Source organism: Carassius carassius, chromosome 12, assembly GCF_963082965.1.
Source record: "Carassius carassius chromosome 12, fCarCar2.1, whole genome shotgun sequence".
Taxonomy (NCBI): Eukaryota; Metazoa; Chordata; class Actinopteri; order Cypriniformes; family Cyprinidae; genus Carassius; species Carassius carassius.
In genome coordinates, this window is record NC_081766.1 from 33,366,657 (window position 1) to 33,385,171 (window position 18,515).

An 18,515-nucleotide genomic window follows, 5' to 3' on the forward strand; every position below is an offset into this window, starting at 1 on the left:
ACAGTGGCATTCATTACAAACACCAAGGTGAAGCGATTTTAAAGCAAACAGAATCACCCGTGTGTGGGAAATGCGTTAAATAAGCTTCACATGCCTTACCTTGTCTAAGAAAAACAAACCCTTAAAGTCGAATGTGAGGAGAGATAAAAACTGAAATCCACAATAAAGCATTCCTGTACAAACACGCGGTCCATTAATGCCTAATTCACCGACAAGTTATTTACTGAACTAGGAAAACATAATTATTTCTCTCATTTAAACGAGTAAAAATATATCTGGTCTACAGTGTTTTCTGTTCTACCACGCTGGATGTGCAGATAAGGATTAAAAGCGGATGAAAAGAGTTTATCTGAACAGTGGAATAAACCAAATCTAAATATTTCCACATCTGCGAAGTTTGCTAAACTATTATTTCTTTGGCAAACATGACTTTTAACTGCATTATTAAAATCGCTCTGGAATACGAGTTGCAGTATGTTTATGTGACATATTCATGATAATACAGTATGTAAGTAGCCTTGGATAAGTCAAACAGAAGTCAAAGTAAATGCAAAGCATATATAGATTCAAACCAACCATTCGCAGTTGTTAAATTTAGATTTTCTTTTTTTCTTTCTTGCTTGCTTTCTCATGTCTTCATTTCCCCCAGTCCCCCTATTTCTGTAATTCTTTCTGTTTTTGAGCGGGCGCTCCATATTTGAAAGGCTCTGAAAAATTGAGTTGAATTCTTTGGTGTTTACATATGGTTTGTGTTAATGATCGACGAAGCAAAGAATTCAGAGCTTATCTTTTCAAAGGCTTATTCTTTTTCTCTCTCTCTCTCTAGCTGCATTGTGTGTGTGTGTGTGTGTGTGTGTGTGTGTGTGTGTGTGTGTGTGTGTGTGTGTGTGTGTGTGTGTGTGTGTGTGTGCGTGCGCGCGCGCCTTTAAGAAATAAACCAATGTGTGTTTTTCATTCTCTTGTAGGCAAAGCTGTAATGTGCTCACTTATTTGTAATGTAGGTTTGCTCATTTTGGATTGAAATCAAGCACAATATACTAAACTGACAACATGTGCTTTACTAACCCATGCACACAGTTAGTACTTCAATCAAATGCTACATTTCAATATGTGACCCACATGTTGGAATAAAATACAGTTAAAAAATGCCATTTAATGTCCTTTTATGCCATTTTGGACTATATTTTGGGGGGGAAATTTGGAAAGTTTTGGGAAAAAAATAACTTTTCTTTCAACTACAACTGAACTAAGGCAAGCTTATTATTTAATAGAGGTGCTCTATTCTTGTTGCACGTAATTAAAATAGATGATGCTTTTTTTGTTTCCTGAAGTATGTTTCTTTAAGAGGTCTTCTCTGGTCAGCCTAAATTTCATTCCCATGTTCAGGGCGTGGAATAAAAACATTTTCAGGGCCAAAGTTATGAATTACACTCGTCTGAGAAGGCGCCTACGCGCAGTTTGTCTCCGATAATCTTTAAAATCAGAATTAGGAACAAATGGTAGCACTTTATTTTCTGGGTGATTTTTTATGTCTCAAGAAATATTAACATTCTTACAGGCTTCTGTACTGACTTGAATCGTGTTCTCATTCGAGACCTATTTTAATAGTGATGTTAAGATTTATTAAAAATAGAAAATTGTCAAGGACTTTTTAAATAATACCATACTCGCAGCAGAGTTCATGCATTCTTGCATTTTTGCAGTTGCTGTCTGCTTTATGAATTATTGAATGCTATGCTTCGTTGTTCAGATCAGCCAACATAAACCGTGCTTTATTTTTATTTTTTGATGCCATTGCTATCCGTCTAAAAGGAGGATCGTTGCATGGTGCGTTAGGAATGTGAATATGAAATTTGACAAATATGCCATGTGAATGATGAATTGCAAACATGATTTCCAAGAACTGTGGGAAAGCTGTGTGGTCTTCTCAACATGTTTTATCTTTTCCGACAGCTCAATCTCATCTTTCTGGTGGTGACTGTGTACAAGATGGTAAAGCACTCAATGTCTATGAAACCTGATTCCAGTCGACTGGAAAGCATACGGTAAGCTCAGTCTTCATGCTGTCTGCACAGTTTTATGTTCTGACATCTGCTTTCATGTTTTGAACTCAGCTATTTTGTAGTCGCAGCTTATCATCTTGATTGCTTCATAGAAAGTGGCAAGACGCTAATAACATCAGTGTGGCCTTTGCATTGCAGCTGCATGAACGGGTTCATGATGTAGAGGTTGCATCTGGAGCTGGACGTGTAAATGCTCAAATACAGCTAATTGGGGTTTATGGGAATAATTACAGAAAACATTAACTTTTTAAGCGGTTATTAACTAATTCATGTGCAATGTGAGAGCACCGTCTGACTTTTATAAACATTGTCCTTGCATATTTCCAAAATGCATATTTCCAGATGAGCTGGACAATGATATGATAAGCAACACGAATGCAATAGCCAATCAGAGACAATTAATTAACTCTCTTCCGAGAGGAAATGAGTTCAATACAACTCAAATCATCTCAGCGTTTTGCTCAGCATGACCTCACTGACTCTTGAGCTCTTCACTACAACTTCTGCTGTCATTATAATCAACCGTGATGTCAGTGAGGTTAACTAATGCATAAAACGGCACTAAACTAATTCAGAAACGCAATCTAAAGTCTGTTAATTGACATTAAAGAAATAGTTCACCTAACAATGATGTTTGTCATCAATTACTCATCATCAAGTCATTCTGTATGAGTTTATTTCTTTTGCTGGACACAGAAGATTTTATTTTAGAAGATTCTGGGTAACCCAAAAAGTTTTTGGTACCCATTGACTTACATAGTATTGTATTCGATGCTATGAAAGTCATTCATAAATGTGACCCTGAATTAGAGAACCAGTCATAAGGATACATTTTTCGAAATTTAGATTTATATATCGTCTGAAAGCTGAATAAATACGCTTTCAATTGATGTGTGGTTTATTAGGATCGGACGATATTTGGCTGAGATACAGCTTTTTGAAAATCTGGAATCTGAGTGTGCAAAAAAATTTAAATGCTGAGAAAATCACCTTTAAAGTTGTCCAAATGAAGTTCTTAGCAATACATATTACTAATAAAAAAAATTGTGTTTTGATACATTTACAGTAGGAGATTTACTAAATATCTTCATGGAACATAATCTTTACTTAATATTCTAATGATTTTTGGCATAAAACAAAAATCATTTTTGAAATCATTTTGACCAATACAATGTATTTTTGGCTTTTGCTACAGATATACCCCAGAGACTTAAGACTGCTTTTGTGCTCCAGGGTCACAAATGAGATAAATGAGTAGGACAGGCACAAAAAAATGCATTTATTTATTTTAAGTTACGGCAAGTTTTGCAGAGAGTTTGACACTTATAAACAGATGTTATATGATATTGCTCACAAAAGAAACCCATACTCATTGGAAATACGTGCTATATGTGAAATACTGATGTTACGTACTTTACTGCACGTTTTGCACGAAACTCCAGCGAGTGGCTCTAAAACGTGCGTTCACTATGTGACCGTGGCACGTTTTTATCACGTTGCTTCAGGCATGAATTGCGGTGGTTCAGAATGTCCAGGGAGTGTCATGAAAGGTCAATGATCTATCGAACTGCAGTTTCAACTACTGCAGTAGAAAACCCAAACATATTAAACTGTGTGACGCTAATGTTCAGAAGTATCAGTTTTCAAATCTGGCAGCTTGCTAAAATTACTTTGAAGTCACAATATTGTGCAAGGTACTGTGTGAAAATTAGGCTTTCTTAATCAAATTGGGTGTCCTTTTCAAGTGGAAACTGCAGCGATTCATATGTATAGATGTTTTTGGAGTTTCGCAGGAATAAAGGTAGAGGCACGTATTTCCAATGAGCCTGGGTAGCCTATGAAATGTATTTATGAGTGTAAACCTGTGGGTTTCAGGTCCTGGGTGTTTGGTGCGTTTGCACTGCTGTGTCTGGTTTGTCTGACGTGGTTGTTCGGCCTGTTTTTCTTGAACGACTCTTCAGTAATCATGGCGTACCTCTTCACCATCTTCAACACTTTACAAGGGATGTTCATCTTCATCTTCCACTGTCTTCTGCAGAAGAAGGTAAACCCATGAAATTATAGGAATGGGTTTGTCATACACCACGCTTCTTCATTACTGAAGGCAGCTGAATGTGTTAAATGTTGGCTCATAATGCATTTTCTGGCTTCAATGTTTATTTGTCATTTAATTAAACTCAAATCTTTTGAGCTTATGCCTGATTATTTTGTTTTTGTCAGCAAGTCAGTAAATATTTTCAAGGTTGTCTTTTTCAAAGTCCTGTTTTAAGAGGTTGTATCTTTTAAATATATGTTTTTAATACAGTTATAAAAGATAAAAGTCAAATGTCATTTAATGGGTCATTTAAATGGTGTTTCCATAAATAAAGTCATTCACCTTGCATCTCTTGCTCCAGTTTAAAGTGAAACCGTTTTAGAGTCAAAATTCACAGGCATTGGATGATTATTTATCATATTTAAAATGAATTATTTGAAATATAATATTAGGGCTGTGCAAAAAATCGAAATGCGTTTTTCATGCGCATCTCATCAGAAAAGACGCTCCTGTAATTAGAAGTATATCAGGGATCAGGGTTGCCAGGTTTTCACAAGAAATCCTGCCCAGTTGCTTCTCAAAACTAGCCCAATCGCGTTTCCAGGAGGTTCCCCGATAAAAATTTCTTTCCGGAGTTAAAATATACATTTTATGGCAGGGTTGCCTTGGTAAAATTTGCATTTTAGGGCGATTCTTTGTCGATTTTGAAAGCTGTGTGTAAGTTGTCTGTGTAGTAACTTGCGACTTGCGCTCCACCTGAACCAGTGTTGCCAAGTCTGTGGGTGTTTATAGTGTCCGCGGGTCGAAATGACCCCAATACCAATAACGTGACATTTAGCGCCAAAAAACATATATTTTAACCCCGGGAAGATTTATATATATATACAGTGTTGGGGAGTAACTAGTTACATGTAACGGCGTTACGTAATTTAATTACAAAATTATTGTAACTGTAATTAGTTACAGTTACTACGAAAAAATGAGTAATTAAATTACAGTTACTTATGAAATTTTTTACGATTACAAAGGGGATTACATTTGAATATTTACACACATCCACATACAGATTTAACTGATTTCTTTCCCAAATTGCACTGACTATTCTGAGACATACCGCCCTAATAATTTCCGGGATGCGGAAATACAGTCTGGTTCGTAGAATCCAGTCATAAAAACGAAATGCCTAACGCGGACGGATTATGCCACATTTTGGATGACTAAATCAAAAGTAGGTCAGTACACTTGAATCAAAAAATGACATCGACTAGTGTCTGTGAATATAAAGCCCCAAAAATGCAATATATGACTTGCACATTCTGCGTGTCTGTGGAAATCAGGCGCGGACTGGACACCGGGAGAACTGGGACAATTCCCGGTGGCCTGGCAGCCGATTTGGCCCTCTATTTTAATATTGTTATTGTATAATTGCCTGCCGAATGTACTAAAGCGATCATTTGCGAATCCGCCATTTGATAATTAAATCTCTAGTAAGTCATGAAGTGTTAGTCATGACTCGCGCGCTCTCCGCGCCTCCGCCAGACGGTTTGGATCAGACTCAGAGTAATCAATGCGAGAGAGAGAGAGAGAGAGAGAGAGAGAGGGAGAGAGAGAGAGAGGGAAGGAGAGAGAGAGAGAGGGAGGGAGAGAGGGAGGGAGAGAGAGAATACAGTGTACTGCTGGAGCAGAGAAGCAGAACTACTGTTCAGTGTTTCAGGTCAGTTTCATCTGTAAAGATGTTTTTTTATTTATTTAATCAAGCAGCAGCACGTTGTTCATCAGTCATCACTCAAAATACTATATAAAGGACATCATTATTATCTGTTGTAATGTTACAGTAGTAATTTAGCTGGAAAAAAAATCTGATTTTTTAAAAGGTTTAGGGGGAGCTACGACAGACAACAACACAACCCTTACGAAAATTAACATTTTAATATTTAACTATAAATGGTTAGCCTACTATTGTTTAACTGTGATAACCAAAAATTTAAAATTATTTTACAAATCCAATAGCAAAAAAAAAAAAAAAAAAAATATATATATATATATATATAAGGTTATTTTACTTTTATATAGGCTAATAAAAGCATGGTAATTTTTTGTAAGGGAAAAACATGACTCGTGTACAGTATTAGGATTTTTCTATAAAGATAATGTAGTATTGTAGAGTATTGTATTGTAAAGTATAGTTTTGTTCAATCTTGAGTATTAAAGTCATGGATAGATAACAGGGCAAAATAAAGAGACTCAAGAGAAAAATGGAAGTGAAGGTGAAGTTAAGGAGAAAACTTTTAATTATTTTTCATGTCCCCAAATTAAAGATTTAAACCTTTTTTATGTCAGGTCCATACAAAAAATAGTTTTGTCCATGAATTTGTTTGTATGAGTTTGAATTTTCCAGTCTGAATTTATTTCCCAGTCCGCCCCTCCTGTAAATTAATGGCAAAGACATGGTTTCATTTACTACACATAGGCCTACTGAAGCTCGCAGTGTTTTCAACCTCTGCTATCTCAATATAGGAGTACACGAGCACATAAACATAATTTCTAGAACTGCTCTGTGTCACTTCATGTGCATTTTACTTATTTTGAGAAAACTATCATCATATACAGAGACAGCAGTTTCAATGTTCAATGTTTCAATGTTTCAGGAGTTTATTACACAGAATACGTCACATGCTTATTAGATAACTGTATTTAAGTTGATGTATATGCTTTTATTTATTATTCTTTAATTTTCACAAATTTAGAAAAGCAATCAAAAAGTACTCAAAAGTAATTAGTTACATTACTTTAATAAAGTAATTGAAAAAGTTACACTACTATTACATTTTAAACAGGGTAACTTGTAATCTGTAACCTATTACATTTCCAAAGTAACCTTCCCAACACTGTATATATATATATATATATATATATATATGTATATATGTATATGTATATATGTGTATATATGTATGTGTATATATATATATGTATGTATGTATTAATATCCATAAAGTGTATTTTTATTATGTAACATTTAATTATGGCATTTATATTCTGTCTTTGTACTTCCTTCTGGGCTTTTGTTGATTTTAAGGAATATTCAATCTTGTTTTTGTGTGTGTGTGTGTGTGTGTGTGTGCTAGTGATAAGTGAAGAACATCTGTTGCAGGAAATCAGCATCTGTCTGTATTTAAGCAGCTCATGTGGTGTATTTACCACGAGTGTAATCCAAATGAATCATTTAACTAACTCACACATTTTTTTTAATCTGTGCTTACCTTAAGTATAAACACCGTATGACCACAAGATAAGTCGTACATCTCACACAAGGCAAAAGTGTGAATGTTTGAAGAATGTTTAATGCAAACACCTCGCTAAATAAAGGATTATGTTCTTAGTTCAAAGGCTTTCGTAATCTGCAAAAGTATCTGCAGTGGCTTTAAACATGTAACTAATTGAGCAATATTCAATTTATACAACAGTTCGACTGCACAAGTGTATAAATAAAGAGACAATGGGAGTGTCTGTTAAAATCCTCTTCTGAGCCGAACTTCTTCCTTCTGCCACAGATACAAATCTCAGTTTAACTGCTGAGATCAAGCCTCCATTACTAAATCGAAAACGTCACTTTAGAGCTAGTAACAAAGGAAAGTGTACTTGTTTCATTAAAAGCTTATTGTATCACTGTATTAAAAGCTCACTGTATTGAGTCAAGTATAATGAGAGAGAGATGGACTGAGCGACTGTGATTACCTGATGCAGCATTCATTCTTCAGCTCAGTGTCATATTCACAAAAAAACATGAATCTGAATATCTGCCGAGGAAAGCGATATCTTTGTCATACTGTCATTTCAATGGCTGAGGGTGATTTCTGATGACAGTGCTGCTCACTGCATTTGTTAACTACGTCTTACAAGCTTTTATTGAAAGAAAAAATAACTTCCTTGTTTACAGCCCTGTTTCAGCGTCTTTCAATATAAAAGGCTGCTCTCGGCGGGTTCATGAATGACTGTTATAATGGAATTGGGTGACTCGCTGTGAGAAATCCCTCAAGTAGAGTGATACAGATGATGAAACGGTTAGAGATCTGTTATCAGTAGAATATGACACCGCTGGAAAAAGCTCTCAGTCAATCAGATTCGATGACCAGAAAGAACTATTGTATAAAATATTATGCTTAATTCGTCATCATGTTTCATTACCGCGTAGCGATGTCATTGGCTGACCTTTAATGGGTAACAGATTCAGTGCCTAATAAGAAAACATACAAATTAATTTTATGATGTCACATCTCCTACCCTTTCCTCTGCTGTAATAATGTATTGTTTTTGTTTGTTAACGGAGCTGGTGTTGGATTGTGTCGTCACAGGTGCGTAAAGAGTACAGTAAGTGTTTCCGGCAGTCTCAGTGCTGTACTGGTCTTCCTGCTGAAGGATCTCATGGGGTTAATAAAACCTCGGCCTCCAGGTCCACTGCTCGATATTCATCTGCTACACAGGTACATCTGAAATACATTCAGTTTTTTTATTCTTCTTCATTGATATACTCTCTCACTTGTCTGCAGTAGTGATTGTAAACAAGGTTTGCTCTTCTCTATCTGTTCATGATTGATTATACTCCCTTAAACTGGTCAAGTTAAAGAATCAATCTTTCAGCTGATTAGAAAGAAACCGTCAAGTTCAAGCTGGATCCGCCTGTTCATTTGGAGTCAGAAATGAACAATTCAGTGAGTTGTTAACTCCACAATCAGTTGTTAACTCAACAGTTGTTAACTTAATCCCGACCAGATCATTAAATCAGTGACGTGTTGATCTGTGAACAGCTAGAGTTGTCCAATTCGCATTTGTGCTGGATCAGCAAATTCAGTTTCAAATCAAATCAGAATCAGAGAATTGGCTTGTTTACGAATCGGACATTGCTATGAAGTCTTGAAGGTGTCTATGTATTCAGTTCAAAATAATGAATAACAGTGAAATGTAGTTGAGTAAAATGCATGCTTTGAAAGGACGCAACACAAAATTCAGCTACAAATTTAATACTCTCATTTCAGCAAAAAAAATTACAAATATGCAGACATATGTAACTAAGAAATTATTTATGTATTTATCCACAATGTCTTGCCCCATAGACTTTCATTGTTAGTTCAATAATGCCCCCCCCCCCCAAATTCACTTCAGTTCACCTTTTATTTGTATGGCGCTTTATATAATTTAAAGCAGCTTTGCAGAAAATTCTAACTTAAGGATTCAACACAATTTTCTGTTGTAGTCAGCATTATACCACAAATAATTGATGATAGAGCTTAACCTGTATTGAAACCACAACATTCCTTTCATAATAACTATTTCTGAAAGTATCTATACTATAATAATTTGGTCCGTATTAAAGAATAAGCTGAATATTGTTGTTTGAACTGGCCATGAATAATGCATATTGTAATTACTGTGAATATTGTAGTTATTGTGAGGGATTTGTGAAGCTGCAGCAGATGTAATCTTCAGAATGTGTTGCTTAGACATTTTCTTTTGCAGTCTTTTATTCCACATGTGGTGTTAATAGTCCTGCTAAACAGTGTTTGCCGGTGCTGCATGAATATTAGACGCATTAATCAGGGAACGTGTCTTTCTGTCGCCGCAGAGCCGCATCAGGAGCATGTGGAACGACACTGTGAGGAAACAGTCAGAGTCGTCCTTCATCTCTGGAGATATCAACAGCACTTCCACTCTAAACCAAGGTGACCGATCAAACACACACGCTACTATGGGTTCATAGATACTATAGGGCTTTTCTACTTGTTCCAGAGATGTTTATGTGAAAGTCATTCTTTTATTTCCTTTTGTCTTCATCAGGCCTCCTAATTAAGGGTAAATAGTGACAAATCGTTATTCTGTATGATTTATTTATTTCGCCATGATGGGAAAAAAGTAAATGCAGCCTGTAGCCACAAAGTGCATTGAATAAACTCAAAACACTCAATATAAGATTTCTGGGTAATAGTTTAGTTAACAAGTGCATGCATGGACAGTTAAAGCACATTAGCTGAATGTAATGTAAAAATGGCTGATAATTTGATTATACAAAATTATTATATAAATAAAATTATTTTACATAAATCCACAATGAGAGTGCATAGTTGTATAATAATAATAAAAAATGTGTATATATGTATTTTATATATAAACTTTTTTTTAAATATGAATTTAAATACTGTTATTTTGCAGACTTGGCAGCAGATAAAGCAATATCAAAACATTCCAGGTGAACAATGCTGGCAAATACCACTAATCATTTAAAAAATGAACACTTGTATGCATTCAGACGTATTTTGCTCTTTCTTTCTAGTAACACAACAAGTAATGAAGATATATTTGGTATTTTGAACAGAACTGTTTTGTCCCCATTTTTCATGTGCTAAACTCAAAGATCTAAGACTTTCTCGATGTACACAAAAGGCCTATTTGGAGCCTTTGGAGACGGCTAATGGTAGAGAAATGAACATTCAATTCAGAGGCAACAGCTCTGGTGGACATTCCTGCAGTCTGCATGCCAATTGCATGCTCCCTCAAAACTTGTGACATCTGTTGTCTGATAAAACTGCAGATTTTAGAGTCGTCCTTTATTGTGGCCAGCCTAAGACACACCTGTGCAATAATCCTGCTGTCTAATCAGCATCTTGATATGCCACACCTGTGAGGAGGATGAATGATCTCCGCAAAGGAGAAGTGCTCACTAACACAGATTTAGACAGATTTGTGAACAACATTTGAGAGAAATAGGCTTTTTGTGTACATAGAAAAAGTCTTAGATCTTTGAGTTCAGCTTATGAATAATGGGGGCAAAAACAAAAGTGTTGCTTTTATCATTTTGTTCAGTGTAAAAGTGTATTTTTTAGGTTTTCTCCATCACATACTACATACAGGTTTAAACTGTTATAAAGAAAACAACTCCATAATAGAATATGTGGCTCAAAACGCTTAACTGGATATCTTATTTCTTTAATTGCATTTTATTTTTATTTTCTTCTTTCTGTTGGAGTGCCAAGATGAGCTGTTTGTGCTGTTATGTTAGGATCGGCAAGCATATAGTCTCTTCGTCTTTTTCATCAGGACTCTACATTGAGGTTTTTTTTTTTCTATTTATATCGCACAGTTTAAAATGTAACACAAAAATATCAAGAAAATACAATTTATCTACAGTGCAGGGAGAGGCAAAAAAACTTGATTAAAGCTAACTAAACAAAATAAAGTTTTGACAAAATTATAAAGAAAACTACATTTAAGGAGAAATCTTTATAACTACATCCAAAAGGTAAATGCATGCATGCATATGCATATATATATATATATATATATAAACAAATATAAATGGCAAGAAAATATTGATTTTACACCCAAACATTCACTATATTGTCCTAGGTTGGGGAGCAACCATGGTGCATTGTAAAAATGATAAATTATTTATGCTTTGCAAAAGTGTTGCTGACACTAGACATCATAGAGTTTGATGTTCAGAGCTGTTTGATGTGACTTAGTGAGTCAAACTAAAATAACACGCCCAGGTATGATGCAGGAAAGTTTGGCTTATCCAGTGTTCTTTGGTACACTTAAAATTGGGAATTGAAAGTTAATTCAATAGTGTTATTTGTAGCCCTCATAAGTATATTCTGAAAAGATTGATCTGTAATGTGGCATTGGGACAGAGGCATGCTGTACACAGAGACATTTTTATGAATATTAGTGTCTGAAAGTCAAAGAATCGTATCAGTTCTAGTGAGATAAGAGATATTTTTAAGTAAAAAATTAGCTTGGTGAGCTCTGTTCACATATTTGAAATATATATACGATCAGTCAACATTTAGTTCTTCTGTGCCGCTGTTCACACACACACAGCAATGCCATCTGAATGGCAAACGTAATTCTGTCTCTTCTGTTGTTTTCCTAAACCTCTCTCGTTCACGCTCATTCTCCTTTCTCTATTTACACAGGAATGACCAGCAACTATCTGCTAACTAACCCTCTCCTCAGGCCTCACGACACTAACAACCGCTATAACAACCTTCTTGCCGAAACCATCGTCTGCAACACCCCTTCTCCAGGTGCTTTACGGGGCGCTTCTCTTTCGGGAAAGCGTTTGGGAATGTGGGTTGAAAAAAGCAAGTGTTTTCACAGCATGATTGGCACTGGACCGTGATTTGCAGACAATCTGTTTTCAAAACATTAGTTTTTCAGCTGCATAAATCTTTTGCTTTTTTTTCATACCATTACCTCCAATTTATTAGTTAACGCTTTTCATTTGGATGTATTTTGTGAGACTTTTTGTCAATCATGCGTTAGAATAGCTTTGCCAGATTTAACTTGAGACGACTCAAATATCCAAGTTGTCACTTAATATTATAACTTCACATTACAGATCGACTAAACTTTACATTTTAAAGCAGCACAAACACTTGAAGTTGAAACAAAATTGTTCATTGGTCAGCAGTATTTGGCATAATGTCAGTGTTATATATTATTAATTTCATCTCAGTTTTTGTTTTTATGTATGTTATTTAATTTTAGAGAGGGTAATTTGTATTATGTAAGGGGACTGTAGTTTAATCTGTTTAATGTAAACATACAGCAGTTTTAATAAACCACCCAAATTTGAGGTGAACAGTCAGTGATCACCATGCATTTTCATTTTATGTATATAAAAAGAAGAGCATACATTGGGGGGAAAATGTGTAAAACAACATTTCACTCCATTTTCACAATTGAAAAAAGAAACAGAAAGTAGACTGAGGGAGTATTTTCTATTTACAGTAGATTTGACATTTTGATAACTCGACATTAAACAAGTCATCATATGAAACCACACATAAAATAATATTATTATTATTATGAAACTTTTCGCTCTAATAATTTTTGTAATGGCTTACAGCTAAAAGTTATGAACCATAGCAACTGTGTTGTACTTTTTTTCTTTTAATGGCAATACTCAATCATTTTAAAGTCCTTCATGGATTCAGTATTCCACGTATTCTGTAGCGTATATACAGTGACGAATGGATTTAAACCATCAGCTTTGCATAGAGGAGAGAATGTTTCGTGAATCAGAGTCTGTTCTCTGTAGTGCCATTGTTAAAAAGAAAGCCATTGTTATGAGATGCTGTGCTATGTCAACCCGTTCAGATGCAGCTTTCATTGCTTCTGATCTAAACTCAGTTAAAGAACGAAGGCATTCCTCATGTGTGCAGTAGACCGATGATGTGGTTGACAAATGGCTTCCTAGCTTTATTAGATTATTGAACCACAGGTAACTTTGCATTATTTGAGTAGACTGAGTCAGCATTTGCCATTTAATACTGTATCATCATCAAAAAAAAAAAAAGTTCAATATTTTAAGTGATTTCGGTTATAAAACACAAGTGCATTGTGATCTAGTTTCAACAGACTAAGCTGAACAGAATATATATGTATATTATAAAACCAGATATTCTGTACTTTAACAGTTTTATGGTAGAGTATGCAAATTTACAGCATATAATGAAATAAATGGTCACTGTCAGTCTCTTGAATAATGTGGAAATGCATAAGAATGCTGACCGTTTCAGTGCTGTTTTAAGGACGTTTGGATAAATGTTTTCACTCTAATGCAATAGAAGAGTTATATTTCTGTTTGGGGCAGTGTATTTTCTTCCTAGCCATGTTTCAGGACCGACTGCTGCACAAATGCTCTGCATGCAGAAGGAGTGAACAAAAGAAACCCTTCTAATTGCATCTGAACAGCTCGCTCAGACTGAGACCTTTGGTCCTTACATTTCACCTAGACAAACAAACACCAGCAGGAAAAGCATTTGTAAAATTGCAACACCGAGCAATCAAAGATCTGGCCTGGCTTTTCTCCCAGAAGTCCTGCTTTCCAGCTCATCCAACAGCATTCTGACTGCATCTGTTGGCCTGCTTCTCCAGACAGCACCTGACTGGATTAAACCCATCGCCAGCGCACAAACAAATGCAAATAATCTTGGCTGAGATGATGTTTTATGGTTGTTTGCTTTATTTTTGTCCTTCATTGTCTCTCTCTCCTCCCGTTCAACTCTTTCATGCCTTATTTCACAGCAGAGCACAGATATGTTTTTCACATCTTTCCTTTAAACTACAGAAATTTAAATCCATCTTCTGCTCCACATGAAACAGCCATTCATAAACTGTATGATTTCTGTCACCAATTTATTTTTATTAGTCAAGAGATACTGCTTTTTCATACTGCTTTGTAATTATGACTTGAGATGTTAATGCATTCGTATACTGTAGGCCTAAGCAGAAAATATTCAACTAACACTTTATTTTGATGTTTCTGATTTAATTCTGATGTTAACTTTGCAAGTACATGTCTGCTAACACTCTACAAACACACGAATGAGAATTAGTTGACATGCAGTTGCACTAAGTTACTTTTAGTTAGTAGAATGTGTAAAGTGGACTATCAAAATAAAGTGTAATCAGTATTTATTTATTTTAAAGACTGCTTGAGTGTTACTCCTGCCACATCCTGCATTCAGCCTTCTGATAGATTCGCTCACTACTGAAATCAACTCACAAATCATCCAGTTACTAACTGAAATGATTTTTGAGCAAAATGGAAATATTAATTCTATTTTTTCTAGATATGCCGAGCTGGCCAGCATACCAAAAGTCAATCGCAAATACATTTTAAATTTAAATTTTAATTCCTGAATTTGAAAATAATTTTTAATTGGGAAGAAGAGTGCTACATTTATCAGATGCTTTTATCCAGAGCGACTTGCAGTGCATTCAGGCTATACATTCCTTTGTGTTCCCTGGGAATTGAACCCACAACCTTTTGCGCTGCTAACGCAAAAGAATAATGATTAGCAGCAGTTCAGAGTCAAGTATCATGTTTGCAAAAAATAAAACAAGGTAATTGTGACTTTTTATCTCACAATTCTGACTTTTTTTTCTCTGAATTGTGAGATCATATCTTGCAATTCAGATTTTATCACATGCAATTGCGAGTTATAAAGTCATAATTGCGAGATATAAACTCGTAATTGCGAGATATAAAGTCAGAATTGTGTGATATAAACTCGTAATTGTGAGATATAAAGTCAGAATTGTGTGATATAAACTCATAATTGCGAGATATAAAGTCAGAATTGTGTGATATAAACTCATAATTGTGAGATATAAAGTCAGAATTGTGTGATATAAACTCATAATTGCGAGATATAAAGTCAGAATTGTGTGATATAAACTCGTAATTGCGAGATATAAAGTCAGAATTGTGTGATATAAACTCGTAATTGTGAGATATAAAGTCAGAATTGTGTGATATAAACTCATAATTGTGAGATATAAAGTCAGAATTGTGTGATATAAACTCGTAATTGTGAGATATAAAGTCAGAATTGTGTGATATAAACTCGTAATTGTGAGATATAAAGTCAGAATTGTGTGATATAAACTCGTAATTGCGAGATATAAAGTCAGAATTGTGTGATATAAACTCGTAATTGTGAGATATAAAGTCAGAATTGTGTGATATAAACTCGTAATTGTGAGATATAAAGTCAGAATTGTGTGATATAAACTCATAATTGCGAGATATAAAGTAAGAATTGTGTGATATAAACTCATAATTGTGAGATATAAAGTAAGAATTGTGTGATATAAACTCATAATTGCGAGATATAAAGTCATAATTGCGAGATATAAACTCGTAATTGCTAGTTATAAAGTCAGAATTGTGTGATATAAACTCATAATTGTGAGATATAAAGTAAGAATTGTGTGATATAAACTCATAATTGTGAGATATAAAGTCAGAATTGTGTGATATAAACTCATAATTGCGAGTTATAAAGTCATAATTGCGAGATATAAACTCGTAATTGCGAGATATAAACTCGTAATTGCTAGTTATAAAGTAAGAATTGTGTGATATAAACTCATAATTGCGAGATATAAAGTCAGAATTGTTTGATTTAAACTCGTAATTGTGAGATATAAAGTCAGAATTGTGTGATATAAACTCGTAATTGTGAGATATAAAGTCAGAATTGTGTGATATAAACTCATAATTGTGAGATATAAAGTCAGAATTGTGTGATATAAACTCATAATTGTGAGATATAAACTCATAATTGCGAGATATAAACTCGTAATTGCTAGTTATAAAGTAAGAATTGTGTGATATAAACTCATAATTGCGAGATATAAAGTCAGAATTGTGTGATATAAACTCATAATTGTGAGATATAAAGTAAGAATTGTGTGATATAAACTCATAATTGTGAGATATAAAGTCAGAATTGTGTGATATAAACTCATAATTGTGAGATATAAAGTAAGAATTGTGTGATATAAACTCATAATTGTGAGATATAAAGTCAGAATTGTGTGATATAAACTCATAATTGTGAGATATAAAGTCAGAATTGTGTGATATAAACTCATAATTGCGAGATATAAACTCGTAATTGCTAGTTATAAAGTAAGAATTGTGTGATATAAACTCATAATTGCGAGATATAAAGTCAGAATTGTGTGATATAAACTCATAATTGTGAGATATAAAGTAAGAATTGTGTGATATAAACTCATAATTGCGAGATATAAAGTCAGAATTGTGTGATATAAACTCATAATTGTGAGATATAAAGTAAGAATTGTGTGATATAAACTCATAATTGTGAGATATAAAGTCAGAATTGTGTGATATAAACTCGTAATTGTGAGATATAAAGTCAGAATTGTGTGATATAAACTCATAATTGTGAGATATAAAGTAAGAATTGTGTGATATAAACTCATAATTGTGAGATATAAAGTCAGAATTGTGTGATATAAACTCATAATTGTGAGATATAAAGTAAGAATTGTGTGATATAAACTCGTAATTGTGAGATATAAAGTCAGAATTGTGTGATATAAACTCATAATTGTGAGATATAAAGTCAGAATTGTGTGATATAAACTCATAATTGCGAGATATAAAGACATAATTGTGTGATATAAACTCGTAATTGTGAGATATAAAGTCAGAATTGTGTGATATAAACTCGTAATTGTTAGTTATAAAGTCAGAATTGTGTGATATAAACTCATAATTGCGAGATATAAAAACATAATTGTGTGATATAAACTCGTAATTGTGAGATATAAAGTCAGAATTGTGTGATATAAACTCGTAATTGTTAGTTATAAAGTCAGAATTGTGTGATATAAACTCGTAATTGCGAGATATAAAGTCAGAATTGTGTGATATAAACTCGTAATTGCGAGATATAAAGTCAGAATTGTGTGATATAAACTCGTAATTGTGAGATATAAAGTCAGAATTGTGTGATATAAACTCATAATTGTGAGATATAAAGTCAGAATTGTGTGATATAAACTCATAATTGTGAGATATAAAGTCAGAATTGTGTGATATAAACTCGTAATTGTTAGTTATAAAGTCAGAATTGTGTGATATAAACTCATAATTGCGAGATATAAAGTCAGAATTGTGTGATATAAACTCATAATTGTGAGATATAAAGTAAGAATTGTGTGATATAAACTCGTAATTGTTAGTTATAAAGTCAGAATTGTGTGATATAAACTCATAATTGCGAGATATAAAGTCAGAATTGTGTGATATAAACTCATAATTGTGAGATATAAAGTAAGAATTGTGTGATATAAACTCGTAATTGCGAGATATAAAGTAAGAATTGTGTGATATAAACTCATAATTGCGAGATATAAAGTCAGAATTGTGTGATATAAACTCATAATTGTGAGATATAAAGTCAGAATTGTGTGATATAAACTCATAATTGTGAGATATAAAGTCAGAATTGTGTGATATAAACTCATAATTGTGAGATATAAAGTCAGAATTGTGTGATATAAACTCATAATTGTGAGATATAAAGTCAGAATTGTGTGATATAAACTCATAATTGCGAGATATAAAGTCAGAATTGTGTGATATAAACTCATAATTGTGAGATATAAAGTCAGAATTGTGTGATATAAACTCATAATTGTGAGATATAAAGTCAGAATTGTGTGATATAAACTCGTAATTGCGAGTTATAAAGTCAGAATTGTGTGATATAAACTCATAATTGTGAGATATAAAGTCAGAATTGTGTGATATAAACTCGTAATTGTGAGATATAAAGTCAGAATTGTGTGATATAAACTCATAATTGCGAGATATAAAGTCAGAATTGTGTGATATAAACTCATAATTGTGAGATATAAAGTAAGAATTGTGTGATATAAACTCATAATTGTTAGTTATAAAGTCAGAATTGTGTGATATAAACTCATAATTGCGAGATATAAAGTAAGAATTGTGTGATATAAACTCATAATTGTGAGATATAAAGTAAGAATTGTGTGATATAAACTCGTAATTGTTAGTTATAAAGTCA

The 18,515-nt window shown here is 33.7% G+C and overlaps 1 protein-coding gene across 3 annotated transcripts in view; it reads left to right on the forward strand.

Moving 5' to 3' along the window:
* LOC132155297 (adhesion G protein-coupled receptor L2-like) overlaps nucleotides 1–18,515 on the forward strand; it is a 176,205-nt gene that overhangs the window by 110,325 nt on the left and 47,365 nt on the right. For 2 of the 3 annotated variants that reach the window (XM_059564175.1, XM_059564177.1), the window contains exons 16-20: nucleotides 1,954–2,045; nucleotides 3,939–4,107; nucleotides 8,454–8,582; nucleotides 9,722–9,818; nucleotides 12,069–12,179. In XM_059564175.1, coding sequence (XP_059420158.1) covers nucleotides 1,954–2,045; nucleotides 3,939–4,107; nucleotides 8,454–8,582; nucleotides 9,722–9,818; nucleotides 12,069–12,179 — 598 coding nt within the window. The remainder of the gene's footprint in view (nucleotides 1–1,953; nucleotides 2,046–3,938; nucleotides 4,108–8,453; nucleotides 8,583–9,721; nucleotides 9,819–12,068; nucleotides 12,180–18,515) is intronic. The other variant, XM_059564176.1, reaches the window with a different exon arrangement.